This window comes from Tauraco erythrolophus, chromosome 5, assembly GCF_009769465.1.
Source record: "Tauraco erythrolophus isolate bTauEry1 chromosome 5, bTauEry1.pri, whole genome shotgun sequence".
NCBI classification, from domain to species: Eukaryota; Metazoa; Chordata; class Aves; order Musophagiformes; family Musophagidae; genus Tauraco; species Tauraco erythrolophus.
The window spans coordinates 22,309,975-22,332,489 of NC_141469.1; the positions used below are offsets into that span (position 1 = coordinate 22,309,975).

Below are 22,515 nucleotides of genomic sequence, written 5' to 3' on the forward strand. Positions count from 1 at the left end.
TGGCCCAACAGAGGCTGCAGGCCCTGAAACCCCTGTGCCTGCAGGGAGAGGGGAGGTGGGAGGAGGGATCCTTCCAGTAAGCCTCAAAACAGCAACTGGTCTCCCTGGTTTGGTGCTGGAGCTGGCCAGCACGGTTTGGTGTGGCCTCTGGTAGAGCGAGGTGGGGGCTTCAATCTCAAGAGTCTTTATTCAACACTGAATCATAAAATAGCTCTTTGCACACTTTTTTTTTTTTTAATCTTTTTCTGTAATTCTTTAAATACACATGGTTTACACTCGGCAAAGTCTCAAAGCAACAACATCAAAGTGCGTCTACAGGTGATAGTCCCAACCAAAGTGCTCAACAGACGGTCTCCCGCGCCGTACGGGCACCAGTCCCCCTCTGCCGGGCTGCCCTGGGACCCTGTTGCCAAAACCACCCAGTGCCTCCCCCGACCCCCCCAACCCCACATCGGGCTGCACCCCCATCCCTGCTGCTCCCCCTCCTCCAGGGCAGCAGCCTCTGATGGATTTTGCATCAAGGATCTGTGGGGCTGGGCTGGGATGGGAGGGGGGGAAAAAGGGACGTTTGGTTCTCCAGACACTGGCACATCGCCGCCAAAGACTAAAATAGACCTAAATTTATAGAGATTTAAAAAAATAACTTAGGAGGCAAACTTGTTACCTTTCGGGGGGAGGAGGAGGGGTCACTGTACAGGGCCCCTCGGAACTCGCTCCCCGGAGGCTGAGCTTCCTGGGGAGCAAACACCGCTGCGAGGAAGTGCTTCAGGGAAACGATTGCGATTCCTGTATATATATATATATAGTCTCTATATCTCCCTCTCCCCGCGGGAGCGCGTCCTCTGATTATCTCGAAGCAAGTGTGCGTTCCCACGCTCGCTCCCCAAAAGCCATCCTGCCTTCCCGCACCATTGCACCCACTTGGCCCCGGCCTCAGCCCGCCTCGTCCCCCCTTTCCATGGGGCTCAATCCAGAGGCTGGATCAGAAAATCTCGTTTTTCTTGCTTTTGGGCAGTTTTCTTGCTTTTGGGCAGAAGGATTTGCAGCAGCTTTTCCTTCGGACAGGAGGGACCATTTCACCCACTGCCGGGATTATTTTACATCCTGCCACCGGAGAAGGTCCTGCATTGCCACTGCTCGCCTCGCAGTGACACCCCGCGATGCTTCGGTCAAAACAAACCATCTCTGCTTGCTGAAATCTTCCCACTGTTTTTTTTTTTTTCTTTTTTTTTTTTTTCCTTTCATTTTAAAGCATTTTATCATTTGGCACCGATTCCCAAATGCTTTTGTTCCACCCAAACCTGCAGGTTTTCAACCCAAAATGAGAGGCCGAAGCGATGCACCAGCTCCTGGGGTGGGCTCCTCTAAAAGCCTGGAGGAAACATCGTTTAACTGCTTTAAGACCCTTTATCAACACTTTTTGTGGGATTTTTTGTTCTGTTTTAACCAAATTTGGAGCCTTTTGAAGGATCCAAACAAGCTGTCCAAGATGTGGCCGTGGCTGTGCCTTGGGTGGCAGCTGGGAGCGTGACACATGGCGGGAGGTGGGATATTTTTTCTTGCCTTCTGTGCTTGATAAAGAAGTTTAAAAACCTCCTTGGATGGTGCCAACCTGGAGACCTTACACCCCTGGGCCCCTTCAGTCTGGGGGCCCAGGGATGAAGGCAGGAGGAGGCAGCCGGTCCCTGGAGCATCCTCAGCTCCTGGGGGCTTGGAGTGATGGACAAGGAGCAAAATCCAACGCATGAGGGAGACAGAAAAACATGGATTCGGGATAAATTTGGCCCCCAAGTTGGTTTTACTGATGATGTTCTTCTTGAGATCCCTGACCAGCACCCGAATCCAAGTGAAGGGGAATTCCGTGAGCGTTCGCTGTGGGGAAACTTTGGGCAAACTCACTAGAAACCACAGCTGTCCCTTCCTTCTGCAGCTGTCCTTTCCCTATCGGCACCCAAACATGCTCCGTGATTTCAAGGCTTTCCCAAGGGATTTGGTATTTCTGTGCATCTCCATCTTTTCCAGAGGAAATGGAGCTGAAACCCTATGACAGAGGTGGTGAATCCTACGCCACGGGCAGCGTCGCCTGAGCAGCCCGTGGGGCTGGGGTGGGCGATGGGGGGTTGTGGGCGAGCCAGCGGGGCTGCGTGCCAGCGGGATGGAGAGGGAAAGCAGCAGGGAAACAGTCCAGATGACATTTCAGTGGAAGAAATACAGAGCCGTTAATGAGCTCGTTGCCATGAACACCCTGGGCAATTAGGAGCCACAGGGCTGTCATTGCCTCCAAGCTTGTGACACTGGGCCACCACCTTCATCCCTAGTCGAGGAGGAGGAGGAAGGGATCCATCCAAGCCCAGGCAAAATGAGGAAAAAAAACCCACTTTCCATCTTCTAACCCATGAACCTGCTCAAGGTTTTGTGTCATCGCAAGATTTTTGTGAAAATGTGGCTTTGCTAAGCCAGAAGTTGGACTTTTTGGGAATGCCCCAAGGGGAGGCAGATGGTTTGGCCTGGTCTTGGCGATGCTGGGGTTGGAACTGAATGATCCTGAAGGTCCTTTCCAACCCAAACCGTTCTACGACTCTATGACCAAATTCAGGTGAGGTTCTTCTACCGTGACTTAGAAAACCCTCGCGGCAGCGGGGGGGCGGGGATGTCACACACCCACTCACGCTCTGTGCCACCGTGGCCACCAGCAGCCACAGCCACCGATGGCACCGGCAGCCGCTCCAGCCTCGCTGCTGAGCACAGAAGGTTTCTTCAAGAGTCCTCAACATCTCCCCCTGCTTTCCATCAGCCTGTCCTTCCCTTCCCCGTGGCCTGGAGGATCCGGGTGAGGGGCCGGGCACACGGCACACCTGGAGCAGCCACCATCAGTCTTCGGACACGACTCTCCAAGACGATAGTCTTTAAGCATAGAGTGTATAAACATGCTGAGTATATAATTTTCCTTTAAAATCTTTTTTTCTTTCCTTCTCTTCTTTATAGAAATAAATACTTACTTTGTTTTTTGTTTTTTTTTTTTAAAGGGAATTTCACAAGTCTCTGCGCCGTTTCGAACAGTGGTATCTCCACTGGGACCACACTTGTGGGATGGTGGCTGGCTGGTCCCCAGGGGAGTTTGAGCTTTGCTGGGTGGTTTTTTTTTGCTGGTCGGGGCATCCCTTGCTCCTCTTGCCCCTGGATTATGTGTGTCCCAGCCTCCCCGGGATGGAGGTAAACCCGCGGTGGGCACGGCGGGGAGCTTGTCACTGGTGCCGGGGACTTTGTCCAATGCTTCCCATGGGGACACGGTGGGACATGGTAGTTTCTCGCGGGTGGTTTTTTGGGCTCCCACATTTTGTGCATACAGGGAACAGCCTTCTCCTGGAAAGCTGCAGTCAGCAGGGGAATGGAGGTTCTTCAAATGGGGAATTATGGCCAAAAAACCCTACCCTGCTTTGGAGGAAACAGCACAGATGGAATGGGGGTTGGATGAAATGATCTCCTGAGGTTCCTTCTGAGGTTGGAGACCCAGGAGCTGTCTCCAGCCCACCACCTGCTTCAGCGATTTGGAATTGATTTTATTTTCTATCAAGGTCCTGGAATGCTGAGAGCCCTTGGCTGAGGTCTGCAGCTCTCGTGACATGGATGAGGAAGGTGGTACCAGGATGGGTCTGCAGCCTTCTCCCTCTCGAGGGGATGCTCCACGGCAGCCCATCACCCTGGAAGGGCTGGAGGAAGGGGAGATGCCCTGGGAAGGGTTATGTCCTCGCAACCATGCTGGCCAACAGACAGTGAAACCGCCAGTGATGGTCCAAAGAAGAGGACAAACCCCCAAAATCTGCTTTTCCCTGTTGGCTCCTCTCAGCTCAGCACATCGGGTCCAAGCATGCCTGGTTGGAGGTGGGGGTGGCAGGGGGCTGTGGTTAAGGCTGGTGTGTCCCTGCTGCTGGCAGTGCTGCGACGGGCGTTCCCCCATGGTGTGGGCACCTCCTGGCACCTTCTCCCCAGGGTGGAGGATGGAGACGCCTGACCCTGTTGGAGGCCTTTCAAAACCCTTTTCCTTTGGAAAAAGAAGAGTATTTTGGGGGCGATGACATCCTTGCAGGCAGAAGATAGCCAGAAGAAAAAAGCAGAATTAAAAAACCAGCCATGGCCATAGATAAGGGATCTACCAGGGTAGTTGGGTTGGTGCTTTCACCAGCAACTTTGGATTTCAGGACAATTTGGCCACAGTTTTTCCTTCAGACTGCTTGGGAAGGTGATGAGATGGCAAACATGGGTGTCCCATGCCAGTCCCTGTCTCCATATGGGACAACTCGCTCCAGAGGAAGCCTGAGCAGGTGGTGGATCTTGGTGGGGACAGAAGCATGACCCATGTTTCCTGGTGGACGAGGATTTTGGAGATGGTTTATTGCCTTGGCAGGAAGGTTTGGGTGGAGACGAAGTGAGGCTGGAAACCTCTGGAAGAGCGACCATCTCTCCTGGCGTCCTCTGGCTCGTACAGCCCCCAAGATACAGATCTGTCATCTGGGCTTGTGCCGCTGTGGCTGCTGGTTTCTGGGCAGCATTTACCCAGGTTTTGGTGTCCCTCTGTTAAACAAATGAAATGAAAACGAGCGGAAACCCTGCAGGAATGCTAGGCACCATTTCCCCTGGAGGAACAGCCCCTTCCCACCCCACCTCCACCAGCCCACGGAGAGGATGGGGCTTGTCCAGCCGTGACGCAGCGGCATCGAGCCCAGCGCTCTGCAAGGACCACAGGGACGGACTGAGCCATCCTCATCTCCCACACCATCAAATGGCCAAAAAAATCCCCCAGAAAGAGAGCTTGAAGAAAAAGACATTCCCCAAACAAAGATCCTTGGCAACGAGCAGCCGCAGGGGGTTCGAAGCCTTCTTCCCTCCCAGGAAAAATTGTAGCCCTCTTTGGGCAGCTGGAAAATATCCTTAAGTAGCACCTTCTCGCCCGCGAGCTGGCCCCGGGGACGAGCATCGGCTGCCAGTCACTAAGGCCTGCAAGAGTTTGGGATTTTGTGGGGTTTTTTTTTTGTGCATGGACCAGTGTCTCTGTGCTCCAGGTCCGGCATCGGATGAGCGGTGGATGGTGGGTTTGGTTTCACCGGGCCTCTGGCTCTTGCCGGGCAGAGGAAGGAATGTGCTTTGTGGTTCCCTGAAGGTCTAACAGCCTCCTTCCACTTTGATGTGTAAAATCTTGGAGAAGCCGGGTCTCTTCCTCAGGGCCTGGAAGAGGAGCAAAGAGCGTGGTTGGTGCAGGACGTGGCAGTCTTGCTGCCCCACAGGTTGAGCAAGAGTGAGGAGAGGACATCTCGAGTCCCCACCATGGGAAGGGGTCCACCCTGGTCCCATCCCCGCCGCCGCATCCCTTGCAGGACTGGTTACGCGCTCCTTAATCCCATGCCCTTGAAGTTGGCTCTGGATTTGGTTTCTGCTTGGTTCTAACGCCGTTTCCAGAGGACAGTAGTAGTTTGGGGCAGATGACCTCAACATGCAGGGGCAGGTGGGATTTGCAAAGTGCGGCGGTGGGTGGCCGCGCAAGGAAAGCTCTTCTGAAATGGCTCTTCTCTCCAGTGAAGTGAACCCCAACCTGGGGGTGGATGTAGGTCTGTCGTGCTGCCCACTGTCGTCCCCATGCCAGGATTGGCAGTGGAGCTGAAACCTCATGAGCCATCTGACCCCATCTGACTGTTCTGGTGGCCTCCGCTCCCCAAGTCCTGCTTTGCATCTCGTGGGAGTTTCACCTTATGTCCCCATGGGACCCTGACCTGCTGCAGAATGAAGTCAAGCAGAGGACAAAGTGAAATGGAGACACCTATTTTTCCCCTTGGACATGGATGGAGATGTCTGCCTTGGAGACATTGAGCAGATCAAGGACAGCCCAAGCCCTGTTGAGCATCTCAAGTGAATCAAGGTCTGCAACTCAGCCTAACTAAAATTAACTCTATTTCTGCTTTCATGAGTGGATTTTTAATCTCTCAGTGTTTGGCAAGCAAGTGGCCCAGCAAAGGAGACAACAGCCCTTTTCTGCCCCTGAGGACAAGACCCACGGAGAAGCAGTCCTGGTTAAAGCAATGGAAAGAAATCTCAGCACGTTAGGTCTTGTTTCAGCGTTTGGGGCATGTCAGGGCAGTGAGCCTTCAGGATGTCCCTAGTGAGCTAAAATGTTCTCTACTGAGGAAATTCAGTGGTCGGCAAGAATTTGTCCTCAGGCCCCATGGGGACATGAGACTGGTGACATATGGGTAACCTGGAAACAGCATCCTTTACCTGGAGTTTGTTCACCATTTCTTCAAACATCTTCTTGGCTTCAGGGCTGTGGGGCTCCTTGAAGTAGTCCACAATGCCCACCTGCACGACGATGGACTTCAGGTTTCGACACACACCTGGGGGCAGAGAGAATCACAGAATCATAGAATGATTTGGGTTGGAAAGGACCTTCAGGATCATCTGGTTCCAAGATATGGTTGGCTTTCTGAGCTACCAGCGCGCGTTGCCGGCTCATGTTGAGCTTCTCTTCAACCAGCACCTTCTCCTCAGGGCTGCTCTCAATCCATTCGCCGCCCAGTCTGTACTCGTGCTTGGGATGGCCCTGTCCCATGTGCAGGACCTTGCACCTGGCCTTGTTGAACTTCATGAGGTTTGCATGCAGATATTGCCTGGCCTCACCATATTTGGTGGGGAGATACCCTCCTTGCAGCCAGGATGGACCCCAAAACCCACTCAGTGCTCCTCAAGGTCTTATGCATTTAGGGAAACCTCATTCCTGAAGATGGAGGAGACCTGCTTTTGGTGACCAAGACCTCTGTAGGGAGAACGGTGGTTTACGAGATGGTCCCTGATTGTCCTATCCCAGATCAGCAGTGCTACTATTTCTTTGGGAAACCCTTACCCTTCCACCCAGAGGGGAGGGTTCCCAGCAAGTCCAACCACAGTTGCATGTGCCATGACCACCAGGAACGGCACCTTCAACAAACTCTCCTGCCAGCTGCAGACCTCTTTTCCCTAAGAGCTCCCGTCCTGGCAAATGGCTTCAGTAAATGGTGTGATTTCAAACTCAGACACACCAGGGTGAACCTCAGGTGTGCCACAGACACTGAAGCCTTGATTACGATGAGAGGAGCATGGAGGGAGTGTCTCCATCCTCCCTATGGCCCAGGGCAACACCAACTCATCTTAACCCATTCTTGGTGTGGGGCTGTTGAGTCCCCTCTTAAAAACCTTCCACCATGGAGCTCCTAGTACCTTCCAGTGTTGGTAGTGGTCGCCAGTGGGTGGGGCTGGAAGATGGGAGTCTGGCTCATGGATCTGGATATCTGGTGGCCTTTTGGTCAATGGATGATGCTATGCACTCCTCCCTGGCATGGCTACTCACTGTTGAAGTGCAGCAGGGCTTTGGGGGTGACCGGCGTGGAGGTCAGCACTAGCATCTCCAGCCCCTTCAGCCCCTCTCGACACATCTCCGCCGCAACCTCCTGGTTGATCTCCGCCACATGGTCCAGCTCCAGGACCTGAAGCCGCATGCAGTTTCGGGCTGGAAGGACAGAGCACCTGTCAGCGTCCCACGGGGAAGGGATGAGGACAGCCAGTGGGAATGGGGTGGTAGGAGGGACGGGTGGCATCAATGAGGGGCAGGGTGCACCCGTGCTCCTTGGGGTGGGCTTTTCCATTGAGATCCTCATGAAGCATCTCCTAGGGGATATACCCTACCTCCAGCAAGATCCCCATCTCCTTGTCCCATCAGAGGAGAGCTGCCTACCTAAGGAGGCCAGTCCCTGGACGCCGCAGCCTGCCCCTCCAATGCCCAGCGCGCGCAGGTGCGGCCAGCACCGGCCGATCATCTGAAGGCAGCGGTTGCTGAAACGTGTTGGCTGCTGGCTGGGGAGATGAAGAAGAAAGAGCTGGGGAGGGCTGGCAGAAAAGCTCACCTTCCCCCGTCCCGAGCACGCCGGCAAGAGGTGTGGGATTGGGACCTCTCCCACCCCACCAACCCGGGGATTGCCACACCATAAGGACCTGTCTCCAGAGCAGATGTCTCCATCTGAGCAACCACCCTGGGCTGTTCTGCAACCAGGACAGGGCAGGTCCTTGCTACCAGTGGAGTCCCTCTGTCCACAACCCTCCACCTTTGGAGATCTGAATCAGGCCCTGAACTCCACTGCTTGCAGTGATCAAACCAGTAGTGGAAGCCGGGACCTCTACCTTGGGTGGAGAAGCCTACATGCCATGTGGTGTTTCCCCCGGGGAAGAAATAAGCCGTCAGGGACTTGACTTCCAGCTTCTCCTGCTAAGAGACATCCCTCTCTGTACACCTCAGTCCAGGCTGATGGGGGACATGACATTGCAACAAACCTCCCAAGACAAGAAGAGCTGCCCAGGAGGCAGCCCTGTGGCACGGAGCCCTGTGACCTGCTCTGAGAGCCGTGAACTCCTGAGCACCCAGATGCTGCAGGGTGGGGAACCGCCAGAGTCTTCACGATTCCAAAATGCTTTTCCAAAGTGAGGACGACTGCAGTTGTCCCCCTAAGCAGCAACTCAACACCCTTCTAAAAACATCCAGGCCCTTCAGGGATGCTGTTAAAGGAGCATTAAGGTGCTCAGACATGTGTTTAATGTTCAGTGTTGCCTACCAGACCCATCACAGCTCCCCTTTCATCTCTGGTGTTAGCAGCCTCCTAGGAAATGTTCCCAGCTTGGCAGGGAGATGCCTACACCAAACAGCTCCCAGCCTTCTCAGGGAGGGATGGAGCTGAGCTCCTGGTCCCACAAACTGGCCTCCAGGATTGTTGCTCATCCCACAAGGACTGCACCCCCTAAGCACATCTGAATCGGGCATGCAATTTCTTTCCAGCCCGGTGACGCGCCTCACACTCAACTTGACCTTCGCCTAACATGATTCTTACCATGGGTGCAGAGGTGCGACTTGGAGGGAGATGATGTCCCTGCAACCTGCTCCAAGGGCCCAGATGACTTCATGACCCACGGGATCTGTAGAGCTCCTGGAACAACAAAGAGGACACATGGTGGCCCCCACTGGCAGTGATGTTGCCGCGGGGGCTGTCTGAAGCCTCCATGTTGCTACATCTCCCTGTGCCTGGAGGTACAAATCTGGTCATTATTTGTAACCCGTGATCTGCCCATGAACCAGACAGTCCCAACACCAACCCATGCAGGAAGGCCGAAGGCATTTCTATCTGGAATTGTGCCTACTGATGTGCAATGTCAAGAAAAAAGGAAGAAGGTGGGGTTGAAGGTGAGGCTGAAGGTGTGATTGAAGATGAGGTAAGACTGAAGGGAAAGGCTGAAGGTGAGGTTGATAGTTGCGGGTGAGGTTGATGGTTGAAAGTGAAGTTGAAGGTGAAGGCAGAAGTCTTCCAGATGCAAAGGTGGCAAGTGATGGAACTGAGACTGCCAGGCTGTGTACCCTCGCAGAGCAAATATAACGTCCCTGAAGATCCCGTTGGGTTGGTTTTGCTCGCCACCTGCCCAGCCTGGATGGCGAAGGTGTCAGGAGGCAGTAAAGATGTTTCGGCTGATGGGCGGTAAGTTCCAGCCAAGGGAAGCGGCTCCTCCACGGTCCCTGTACCAGCTCTGCAGTTGTGCTCCCACACCTGTAGGTGTCTGTTGGCCAAATGTTGCTGCAGAGGTTTGCTGCGGGCTTCTCCTTGGTCTTTTTGGAGGTATCAAAACAGATCTTGTGGGATGACGCTGGATTCGTGCAGGGGCATGGTGGAGGTGGAGGTTTACCATGAATTGCAGCATTGATCAGATGCAGCCATGCTGCCCGCCCACCCGGCATTTGTGCCACTGGCTCAGAAGAGCTTTCACTGATGCTGTTGGGTCCCAGCTACAAGTCAATGGAGGAGAGATGTCAGAGAGCGTCATCCTGGTGCCACCAGCCCAAACAGAGGCTCCTGGCCATTTCACCGCACCAGGCTGCTTCCCAAAGACTGAGGCTGCACTTCCTAACTCGAAATGACCTACTTCGAAACTTCAGGCGAGCCTAAAAATAAGTGATGGGTGTTATCTTGAGTGTTTCACATGCCTCCACTGAAGAAGCCTGCCAAGAGTCCCCTGCGAGCGCGGCGGGTTAATTAGACCGTGAGTCAGAGTCACAGGTTAGCAATGTGTCAGGAGCGCTTGGGCTTGCTCTAATGCCCTTGGAAGGGCCGATGGAGGCGTCTTTGGGTTAAACCCATCAGCATTGGGCTGCCTCACAGTGTGGGATCCCCAGATCAGCGCCGTGTTTGAGATTGTTTGGTTCAACAGGGAGAAGCTGGCTGGGTGTGCTTTCCCACCTGAAGGACTCTCCATCATGGGCTAGATGAGGACACCCTTTGGCTGCAGGCGAATGGATGCAGAGGCTGAAGTGGTCGTCTGCAGGGTACAGTGGCGCAAGGATCATCCTCCATTAGGGCGCAGGAAAGCTTTATCCTGTCTCCATGGGAGGCAGAGCCTCTTCGGAAAGTGGTCAAGACCAAGGAGCAATCAGTGACCTCCTCTAGGACCTACACCATCATGGGCCTTGTGTCCTTGACCTCAGGCAAGGTCTCCAAATTAGGTTTTAGCAATCCTGTGTCAGAGCTATTCCTCCCTCACAGGGCAGAGGGACCTCGAGGTCTCTTCTCCCTGTTAGAAGTCTTCGTCAGTGGGTGACAGTCAGGTGGGACCTCACTCGGCCCCAGTGCTGGTGCACGTCTTCTTAACCCTTCTTTAACATAAAGCAACGTCCCCATACCAAGACCCTGGTCACGGCTGCAGCTGGGGCGAGATCAGTAACAGGATGGTGGGAATGGAGCTGGAAGTGAAACATCTGCATGGGAACATGCCAGAAGAGGACGAGAGTTGCAAGGGCAGCTTGCACTGGGGACACTGGACACTGGGGCTGCCGCTGGGCTGGGGACATGGAAAGGTGGGTCCTTCGCACCCGGCCAGACGGGCTGCGTTCTGACCGGTAACAGGGATGCGCATCAGAGGAGCCCCAGCACAACCCATGGGTGTTCCCAGCCTTGTCCCAGTCAGGGAACCACATGGTCCCCTGCAAGGGGGGAAGGGGTTGCCGGTGGCCATCCTTACCGGTAGGTGACAGCCTGCAGGGCCCGGCAGTAGCAGCTGGCCAGCCAGAGCGAGCGGTCCGTCAGCACGTTGGGGCAGTGCGAGATGCGGAGGATGAGCAGGTTGCTGCCCGTTGCCTTCAGCAGGGACTCCAGCCCAGCTTCCAGGCAGCCCCTACCAGGGATGGAGGCAGGGTAAGGCATGGGTGCCCGTGCTCACACTCCCCATGGCCACCCCGATGCCACCGCAGGAGGGTGACATGTCCCATTGGGATCTGTGGCTCCAGGATGCCCAAAACCCACAGCAGGAGCTGATGTGTGATGAATGTCCGTCAGTGGGAACGGGACATTGGGGTTCATGGAACATCATCATCCCTGAGGACCAGCAGCTCCGGCTGTGGGAGGAGGGTGTCCAGGACGCGGGGACTCACCGCGTGCTCTTCATGTAGTCCTCCTTGCTCTCCTTCTTCCCTCGCTGTCGTGGCTTGAGGTTTTGGAGGGTGAGGGAGTGCATCTGGGTGCACCACTGTGACAGCATGGCGAGGAACTGGGGGAACAGGGGTGGCCATCATCGAGGGAGACACCCTCAGCATTCCCCACGCCACCCATCCTTGGCCATCTTTGGGCAGATCTGTGCACACACATGCACACACAAGCATTTCTGCATGCGCACACATGCCATGAATATGTGAAAATGCACATACGAGGTCACGCAAGGATGCGTGTAGCAAAATCATGAGTGCGATCACGAAAACACGTGAAAACATGTGCACATGTGAGCTTGTGCCCACAAGCATGTGCAACACACCCACTTTCCCATGACCACAGCAGCAGGACAATCAACGCAAGCAAGATGCTTGCACAGCTTCATCTTTCTGGAAGAAAGGTCTCACTCCAGAAGGTGCCATCCCCCTCCCCATCCCCGGTACCTTGGAGGACACCCTGGCATTCTCCAGCAGCACCCGTGTCCACACGGCTGGGTGCCGGGCCACGAACTTCCAGTCCTTGCACACCTCGGCCGCCCGCAGCAGGGTCTTGGTGTCCAGGTAGGTAAAGATGCAGAAGAGAGCCGCTCGCATCTTGAGGATCTCGGGCTGATCACCTCGCTGGAGTGGCCCGGGCTGCCCCTCTCCAGCCGGCCCGCCTTGCCCCCGGCCCCCTCGGTCCTGGCTGTGGGACACCCGGCATCAGTGGGCACCGGTGGCCAGGGAGGATGGTGGTGAAGGGATGTTCCTGGCAGAGCCAAGGAGCCATCCGCGTCCTCCACCTTCCAGCCTCCCTGTCCTCCCACCCCACCAGAAGAGCCCAGTGTGGTCTCACCCGTCAGCCGGCAGCTGCCGGCGGGTCGGGATGAGGCGGACCCGGCTGCATCGGGCTCCCAGCCCTCAGCCTCCGACTCGGTGGTGCGGGAGCCCACGTCGGAGACGTCGCCTTCCTCGCCCTCGGTGCTGTTGCGGTAGGGCCGGCGGTGCCAGTTTTGGATGGCCTGCCGGCGCAGCCCCGAGCCCCGGGCACCATCCCGCGCCGCGGAGGGATGCCCGTCGGTGGTGTCGTCGGTGGGGCATGGCTCCGCGCTGTCGCTGTCGTAGCAGCCCGAGCTCTGTGACACGGCTTTGGCCCGGCTCGAGGCCCTGGGGGGACAGGGATGCTCCACCTCAGCGCTTCCCAGCAGCCCCTTGCCCGCCAAAAAATGAGCGTTCCGTTAAAATCCCCAACAGGCAGCACGGATAAGGGACTCACCCGGTGCTGGAGGAGGAGCGCTGGTTGGACACTCCATAAGGACCATGCACGGCCACCCCCGGCCCTGGGTGCCGATCTCTCTGCGGGGAGACGGGACAAGAGGAGCCAACGTGGCGAACCCCCAAAATTCCAAGGGAGACAACCCCAATAACACACCCGGTGCCAGCCACGCTGTGCGGTGAGGCCATACCCAAGCGGGATGCATAATAGCATCTCCAGCATCACCCCAGCACCTTCCCCACACTCGCCATGGACACACAGACCCACTGAGAAGCAACTTCTCTTTGGGATCCCCCCACCCAGGATCATCTGTTTCCCCATGGGAACGAGATGGGGGCCCCCACACCTCCCCTCTCAACCCTTGGCAGCCATCAGAGAAGGTGCATGCCCGAAGCCACTGGGGTGCTCGTGCCTGTGCCCGTGCAGGTGGCCCTCGGCCGATGGCCTTGGCCCCCGGCGTGCCGCAGCGTCCCAGGCTGCCATTCGGGGTGGTGCCGCAGCTGCTGCTGATGATCTGAAGCTGCTTCTCGGCCCGGTCCGCCCGGTCCAGCAGCTCCTCGATGAAGTGCTGGAGGCGGACCTTGGCATTGGCTTCACGGGCGGCCGTCTCCTTCAGGAACTGGTCGATCTGCAGCACCTCCCTGCGTGGAGAGACCAGCGGGTGAACACCTTAGTCCTTTCCCTCCCGTTCCTGTTAAGTGTCTCCATCCCTGTCTGTGTGCTGGATTGGGAGGTCAAGGTAAAGCATGTTTGTGCACATCTGGACCGTTCCATCATCAGCCTAATTTCATAGAATGGTTTGGGTTGGAAGGGACCTTCAAGATCATCTAGTTCCAACCCCCCTGCCATGGGCAGGGACACCTTCCACTAGATCAGGTTGCTCAAAGCCTCAACCAACTTGGCCTTGAACACCTCCGGGGTGTTCCATGCCAGACCAGGAGGCTCCTGGGCATGGTTTGAGGCAGAGCAGGGACCAAGAGATGCTCCCGCCATGCAGACCTCACATGCCGACCTCATCTGCTGCCCAAAAACACGGGCGCGCTCACCCCTGCCGACTCCATCCACTTCCCAAAAAACACGGGCACACTTACGCCCGCCGACCTCATCTGCTGCCCAAAAACACAGGCATGCTCACCCCCACTGACTTCATCTGCTGCCCAAAAACATGGGCGTGTTCACCCCTGCTGACCTCATCTGCTGCCCAAAAACATGGGCACGCTCACCCCTGCCAACTCCATCCACTTCTCAAAAAACACGAGCACGCTCACCCCCGGCGACTCCATCCGCTGCCCAAAACCACGGGCAGGCTCACACGTGCGCACACACCCCCAGACATATGTACAGTTGGGCACGTGCACACACAGCACCAATCACACCCGCACGGTCGATGGCACACACACACGTGTGCACAACTGCTCTCACACCTTCACACAGCATCCATGAGCCCCCACGGACGCACAAATACACCTCTGACCGTCTGTCTTGTGCACACCTGACTGTGCACACCCAACTGTGCACACCTGACCATGTACACCTGACTGCGCACACCCAACTGCACACACCCAGCCATGTACACCCGACTGTGCACACCCGAACATGCACACTTGACTGTGCACACCCAACTGTGCACACCCAACCATGTACACCCAACCATGCACACTCGACTGTGCACACCTGACTGTGCACACTTGACCATGCACACTCAACCATGCATACTCAACCCTGCACGCCTGACTGTGCACACCCGACAATGCACATCCGACTGTGCTCACCTGACCATGCGCACCTGACCATACCCACCCAACCATGCACATCTAACTGTGCACACCTGACCGCGCACACCCAACCATGCACAGCCAACCTTGCCCACTTGCCTGTGCATACCCGACTGTGCACACCTAACCATGCACATACCCACCCATGCACACCCAACCGTGCACACCCAACCGTGCACACCCAGTTGCACCAGTCTGCACCGGAGCATGAAGGAAAAGGAGGGGGCAGCCCTTAGTGACATAATTCCCATTGCTGGTTATTAATTGCCATTTAATTACCAATTAATTGTCCCCCAACCTCCCATTTGCAGGGTGAGCCTGGGAGCTCCCTGGTAATGATTTGGGAAGGCTCGGGGCGAGGAGGCCCTGGAGATTTGGAAGGCAAATGGGGTGCTGGCACTGCAGGTGTAAGGTGATGCTGATGGTTATCACCTGCATCGCTCATTCCCATGGACCAGGCGGAAAAAACACCCCCAGCAAAGCAAATGGAGCCCAGGAGCAAAAAGCCTCCCATAGGGACAACGGCCTCGTGGTGCTTCGGAGGTGGCAGGGCTGGGAAATGTCCCGGGCAATGTTTTGTTCTTGGGGAAGGGTGAAACTCGCTTTGCTGATTAAAATGATTTCCGATGATTTCCCACCATCAAGGAAAACCCGATCTCTTTTCGTCAGCTCTTCCCATGCTCTGTCTGCAACCTGGCACGTGATTTTGTTGCTCTAGGTGGAGGAGTCTGGGGACTGATGGGGACAGTCAAGGAGCAGGAGGGTTTCTCTAAGGAAAGGGAATTCCAGTAGGTAGTTTTGGGACATAAAACCATGTTCTCAGGTGGTAACAGTGTCCAGGCTCCACCATGGACCAAACAAGATGCATTTGACCCATTGGTGACCCTCTGTCTGCACTCCCTCACATCTCTCCAGGCCCTGCTCCAGAGCTGTCCACCCTCTTGGCCCTCCTCCTGCCACCACGCACCTCCAAGATATCCCTGGACAACACCACGAGGCAGCCCCCAAACCTCCCCATTGCCTGTCCCATGCACATGCATCCAAACCAAGAGGTGTTGCCCTTATGCAGCCCCAGCGTCATCCCACTCCTCAGCCCAGGACCATCCCCACCACCAGTAAATCCTGTGAACTGCAGGATTTCTGAGCTGCAGTTGCTATTTTGGAGTCGAAGTCATTAATGAACATGCTGACGATGGTGGGGATCAAGACAAGTCCTTGAGGAAGCCTACCAGTCCTCCCAGCCCAGAAAAACCATGACTGTCCCTGACTCCCCTGCTCCTCACTGACTTTTGGGACCCCGTGGTGGCCTCCAGCTTTGCTGCGAAACTTCTGAGGAACAAGGTCTAGTTTGCTTGAGCAACACTGATGGGCAAAATGACCCAACGCTTGACTGGAGGGAAAGTCAGGAGCAGCGCTGGGGTGGGAAGGGGGCACTGGGTGGGGAATGTGGGATGAAAAATGAGGATGACAGTGCCATGGTCCTAACAGGAAGTGGAGATCACACTGCTTGGGCTGTTCTACCCACCTTCTGTGAGAAAAATCCTGAATTAGGCATGGCCGAGGTGGCCCCTCTCATGTTTATGACCATGGGACATGTTGATGGGACTGCTGAGGTTGTACAGCACTGGATGCTCCAGCTGTGGAGCCAGAGGGGATGACCCAGCTCTGGTTTTGAGGGGACACCCTTTGGTACTAGAGATAGGCTGCAGCAACATGGCCAACACCATGTTCCTTGGCAGGACAGCAGGATGGTCATGCGCATCCCCAGCCTGGCTATGTCCTGTGGACACTGGTGGCTCTGGGACAAAGTCTGGCATGACATCACTCATCTTGGTCACAGACATGGAGAGGCTCAGGTCTACGCGGGCACTGTCTGTGTGGGAGAAGATGCAAAACCTGATGAGAGATGATGCTAATGGGCATTGCCAAGGGGATTGCACCCTAGCACTTGGTCTCAGGGTTTGGTGATAGTGTTGGGCTCCTCAGGGCTGCCCACCAGGGACTGATCTCCCCCCACCCTGCAGCTGGGAGAGGGGGCAAAGGACTCACTGTTGCTTGCGAGTGAGCTCCTGCTCCTTCTGCACCAGGTCCTGCTTGAGGGAGGCCAGCATCTCCACGCTGACGTCCACCTGGCGAGACAGTTCAGATGCCCGGTCCTCCAGCTCCTGCTTCTCCCGGCTGAGCCGCAGGCTCTCCTGTTTGGCCTTCTCCAGCTCCGAGCTCTTGCGGTCCAGCTCAACCTGGAGCCGGCCCACCTGCGAAGCGATCTTCTGCTCCACCTCCTCCGTCAGCTTCTCCAGCCGCTTGTCCACCTCCAGCTTCTCAAAGGCACGGATCTTCAGGCGGGCCAAGCCTTCCTCGTAGGCAGTGTCCATCGTGGCCGGTGGCGCAGGGGCCGGCGCCACAGCTTTACCCCGGGTGAAGATCTCCGTCAGCGGGATCTCGATCTCGTGGACATAGCGGGGCGAGGGGGAGGAGGACGGGGCCGGCTCCAGCTCCTCGGCGGGGACGAGGTCGCAGGAGAAGCGCTGGTCCTTGCCTTGGAAGGAAGTGCTCTCAAAATAGTCCCGCCGGGCAGCAGGTGTCAGCAGGGCCCCGTCAGCGGCCAAGGGGAAGACGGCGGCATCGCAGATGCTGTTGGTCTTGGAGAGGACGTAGAGGGTCTCATAGGTGTGGTTGTACTCCAGGTGCGCCCGCAGCGAGGAGAGGCTGCGGAAGCGCTTGTGCTCCCCGCACCGCGGACACCGGTAGGGCAGGTCCAGCGAGGCCATCCCTCAGCTACGTGCCCCGACGCAGGGGAACCGCACAGCCCTGCTCATGGCGCGGGATGGATGGAGTGGTGGCATGCGGGATGGGGCAGGGAGCCCCGGGCGGTGGGGCTGCGGCTCCGCTGGGGCATGGTGGGGTGAGAGCCCTAGGATGGAAGCAGGGGGTCCAGCAGTTCTGGGGGGTGTGTCAGCATCGGCTGGTGCCAAGCGCTGGAAGAGAGAGGCGGGGTTAGTGATACAAGGATGGTGGGTCCCCAGAAGTCTCTCCTTGGTCCTTCTTCTTGGTCCCCTCTCTGCCTCCATCCTAGCCTCCTGTGTTCCTCCCACTCATGCACAGTCCTTGGGAATGTGCACAACCCTTGGGAAGCTCCACAGCCTTTGGGAAGTTCCATAATCATTGAGAAGGTCCCCCACCCCTTGGGAAGGTTCACAACTATTTGGGAGGAGCGCAGCCACCAGGAAGGTGGACAACCCTTGGGAAATCTCTCTCCATCTGCCCTGAGCTTGCCATGGAGGGGTGACCCATGTGCTTTCTTGCCCACCCACCACAAAATAAGCCCCTGCAGCATCAGAGGTCTCCAGGCCCCAGGAGCACCTCGAGTTGCTGGGAGCCACCTTCTCCAAGCAAAGAGTGACCCACTCCTACTAGATCAATCCATGCAGCCTCACAGCAGGATTCATCTCCAAGAGTTACCTCATCAATGATCCCCTCCAGGGCCATGGGACCTCCACACTGTCCGATGCAGAGGTGGCTTCCCATGCCTGTGCAAGTGAGGGTCCCCGTGGGGACCTGGTTTATCTCCTGCTCACAAAATCCTCCAAGGTGTGGGGGGTGGGGGGGAAACCCCACCCTTGTGAAATGCGATAAGCCAGAAAAAATCCAGCCTGGGAGATCACGGTGGTCTCCTCCAGCCTGGGAGGCACGAGCACACATTGGGTGCACGGCTGCAACACTTTCACCCCAAAGCACCCAGGGCATCAATGGGTGGGATCATCCTTCTGCAATATCCCACAAAGGGCTCATCTCATCACCCTAAAACCCTCCCAAGCTCCCCTGCACCCCACAACCGCCACCCTTGGCAAGCACTAAATGGCCATCGATCCCTCCAGCCGTGCTCGTCCCCAGGGCAGCATCCCCGACGGCTCCGTGTCCCCTCGGAGGGCACAACCGGGCCACGAGGTTTGGGAAACCATTTTTCAGGAAAAATCAGTTAATGGCAGGAAATCCATGCTAAAAAACATAAATAAAACCAAGATGTGGTGGGAGGATTTCTGGAGCTGTGTTTTGGGTCATTACAAAATGTACCCTGGCATGTCAACCCCGCCTGGGCGACCACTAGCTCCCATGCAGCCGAAACCCGGCGAACACAAAGCACCGCCGGCAACTTCGGTTGATGCCGATGGGATGAGAAAGCGCTTTTCCATCGTGAGGATGGAGCCACAGCATCGTGTCACCAATATCTCAGGCCTGGATTCCTGCCCGCGTCTCCCGGGGCGTCTGATCAGCCTCGGTCTGTATTTCCCAGCCAGAAGCCATAGGCAGGATCTGGCCCAGGTGGGTCTGGTTGCCCACATCGCTTATTCGTGCCCTGGACAGGTCCTACCCTGACCACAAAAACCTCTCCTTTCTCCCAATCCCCCCAGCAACGATCAGGATTTAAGGAAATTATTAGCGGAGTCATGACCACGGCTGATAAAGCCCAGAGACATGGGGAGCTGGAAAACGCTCCCGGCTGCCGGGAGATTTTGCAGCAGCAGGAGAAATCCATCCCGGGGCTGCTACCTGCGATTCATCATGGATCCTTTCTTTGCATTGTTCCACGGTTTTTCCGTCCCCCCCTCCCTCCATCTCCAAAAAAAAGATAAAAATAAAAATTAATAATAAAAATAATTAATTTACCAGCAGCTCCAGTGCCTGGTTGAGAAGGGAAAGGGGGGAATGGAGAGGAGGGGCGGCGGTGGCGGTTGCTGCCGGGGTGGCGGATGCTGCCGGTGCCTTGTGCCCGCTGCTCCCCGGCCCCCCCCGGCTGAGGCTGCAGCGGCAGCGGGGTGGGAAGGAGCAGGGGGTGGGGGCACGGCGGGGGGCGAGGGGTGAAGCTCGGGGTGGGGGGGCTTGCGGGAGGTGGGCACGAAAAGCCGGGGTTCCTTTGAGCATCCCCAACACCCGGAGCAAGGAGCGGCGGGTCCCCCACCTCCAGGCAGTGGCTTTTGTTGTCCCCCCCTCCCCGTTCCCCGGGGACCCTGGGCGAGGGGCACCCTGGGGACAAGCCCCCCTCGTCCCAGCTCAGCATCCTGCATCCCCCCGTACCTGCTTCTCGCCGCCGAGCTCCGGCGCTGGGCACCTCCGGCGAGGGCAGCATCTCTCCCGCCTCCCCGGCCGAGCGGAGCGAGTCCGGGAGGGGGTACGGAGGGTGGGAGCGGGGGCGGGGGGGGGACGGAACACGCACACCCGCTCCGGTGCACAAAAGGAGGCGGCTGCTGAGCGGCTGAGGGCTTTGTCGGGGGGGGGGGGGGATGCCGGGCAGGGGGGATGCGCAGCCCGGGGAGGAGGCAGGAGCGGCGGGAAGCAGCCGGCTCCCTGCGGCCGGTACCTCCGTGCCAGCCAGGCCTCGGGGAAGGAGGGAGGGTGGTGGCTTGAGGGAGGAGGAGGAGGAGAAGGAGGAGGAAGGAGGAAGGGGGCAGAGGCCGAAGGCCCCGGGGGGGGTGGGGCGAGGGCGAAGGCTGCTGGGCACCCCAGGGGCGGCTTCAGGGGGAGCTGGGCGAAGGCAGGGGCGAGGGATGGAGGGTGGAATGATGGAGGGACGGAGGGATGGAGGAAGGGAGGGCGAACGCTCGCAGCCTCCTCCTCCTTCTCCTTTGCAGCCTGAGCCCGGACTGTTTCTCTCCGCTCTCCTCCCTCGCAGCTCCCTCTGCCTGTCTCCCCACGAACACCGCGGGCCCTCCGCCGGGCCTGGCTGCCATGCGGCAGCCACCGGCCTCATCCTGCATCTCCCCTGCCTCCCCGAGCCCACCCTTGGCCCCAGCAGTGGAGCCCCTGGGATCCTCCTGCCTGGGATCACCCCAGACCATCCCCCCCAAGGAGGGGGGCAGCAGGTGTGGGAGGTGTGGCAGAGCCTGGGCACCTGCGTTGCTCATTCCCCATCCCAGGCTAGACCAACAGTTGCAAGGTCTCTGGCTTGGTCCTGATCCAGTCCCTGAGCACCCCAGCTTGGTCCTGTTCTGGTCCCTGAGCATCCTGGCTTGGTCCCTGACTTGGTCTCCAGCTAGTCCCTGAGCACCCTGGATTGCTCCCTGGCTTGGTCCTGATCTGGTCCCTGAACACCTCAGCTTAGTCTCCAGCTTGGTCCTGATCCAATCACCCATCACCCTGGCTTAATTCCTGGCTTGGAGTCCCCGAGCACCCTGGCTTGTTCCTCAGCTTGGTCCTGAACCATCCCCTGAGCACCTCAGCTTGGTCCCTGCCTTGGTTCTGATCTGATCCTGGATCACTCTGGCTTAATCCCTGGCTTGGTCTTGACCCAGCCCTGAGCACCTCAGCTTGGTCCCCAGTGCCAACAACATCCAGCACTGACGCATTTTCTCATCGCTGATGTGGACACGGGGAAGACTGCAGCTTTGGGACAGGGATGCTGCCACCCTGGGACGGATGGTTGTCCTCACCCCTGAGCAGCCTCAGGTTTCGGGGTGCAACTGCTCCTCCTCTCCTAAAAACACAATCACATGTGCTCAGTCCCAACCCACCGCAGAAACAGCTGCACCCAGCTGCCGTGATGGGTGGCCTCCTCCCTCCCACCCTCCCTCGGCAGCACCGGCCCGGGGAGCAGAGGGTGAAGGCTTGAGCCCCGGTGCCTTCGCAGAGCTTCCAGACCCAGCGTCAATAAGAGACGCACTTTCGGAGGAGTATTAATAAATCATGCATGGCCAGCGGCACGGCGGGAAGCAGGGCTGTTTATTGCCCAGCAGGAGCTGATGTTTCATGGAGAGGTGCCCAGAAGACTCCTCTTCCTGAAGGAAACCTGGGTGCTGAGGTCCTTACGGACAATATGTGGGGTGTCCTTCAAGAGAAAGGGTTTTTCCTGAGGCCTGGGGTCATCTGCATCCCACGGATTGGTCCTCGCTTGGGATCAGGCTCTCACGCACGTGGGACGGTTGGGCTGCTGGGGCCAGCAGTGCTTGGGGCTAGTGGGTGCCCAGCCAAGGGGCACGAGCACCCTTGGGTGCCATCAGAGGTGTGAGCTCTTAGAGGCGAGTCCGAGGGGACGTTTAGGATTTATCCCTCAACGAGGTTTCCTTCTGGCCCCTTGCCCCATTCCATCCCTGCTGGTAGTCCTCAGGGACCCCATGTCCCCTGCCCAGCTTCCCACCCCATGGCCATGGGGTCCTCTCACCCCATGGCAAGCTTGGTGCCGGGCAGTGGATTTTGCTGGGATAACAATTTAACTGGGATTTAACTGGGATTTAACCCCGGGATGCTCCAGCCCACATGGTGGCAAAGGGCTGGGGGACACAAGGGGACCTGGGAAATAAGACCTCCCTCCTCCATACCACAGTTGTGGGGCAGATCCCCCCTCTCCAGGGCTGGTGGAAGGGACCAAATCTGTTGGAGAGAGCGGATTTACACCTGTGCTCAGAGCCCCTTCCCTGCCTCAGTTTCCCCCTCTGCAAGAAAAGGCCAATAACCCCCAAAATGCCTGAACACCGTTGATGATCGCTGAGCCCCGACCCGACCCAGAGACGTGCCACCTTGTCCCCGCCTCCCAGCTCGCTCCGTTCCCACAGGCAGTTCCCCAATTGATTAAAACCAATGACCAGCATGCCCCATCTGAGTGAGCACCTCCTGTTAGAAAGACGAGATTTTGGGTAATATACGATTTCGGTTGATTTTTAACTGCTGGAGGAGGGAGGATCTGCTATCAGCAGCACCTTCCAGGCTGCAAAATATCCTTTCGAGCCATCCGGCTGGTCCCAGGAGAAGGGAGATGGCATCTCCTGGCCGTCTAAAATGCTGAAAGGGAGGGAGCAAACAGCCCCCCCAGCTTCGCAGGGGGCCACACCCCAGGGGACACCAGCACCCCAGGGTGGGGTGGCTCTGGGCTGGGCTTTGGTGTCCCTGCGATGGACCCTGTGGCTCGAGATCCAAGTAGGGCAGATCCCTCCAGGGCTCGGCCCCACCAGAATAAA

General features: G+C 57.3%; 1 protein-coding gene across 1 annotated transcript; it reads right to left on the reverse strand.

The window, feature by feature from the left end:
- Window positions 1-5,160: 5,160 nt before the first annotated feature.
- Window positions 5,161-17,337, reverse strand: FBXO41 (F-box protein 41). Its single transcript, XM_086612376.1, is given in 13 exon segments — window positions 5,161-5,223; window positions 6,268-6,383; window positions 7,373-7,531; window positions 7,757-7,875; window positions 8,901-8,996; window positions 11,074-11,226; window positions 11,483-11,598; window positions 11,981-12,147; window positions 12,150-12,251; window positions 12,375-12,682; window positions 12,792-12,871; window positions 13,204-13,432; window positions 16,616-17,337. Coding segments are annotated over 13 exon segments (2,430 nt in total).
- Between the last annotated feature and the right edge of the window lie 5,178 nt (window positions 17,338-22,515).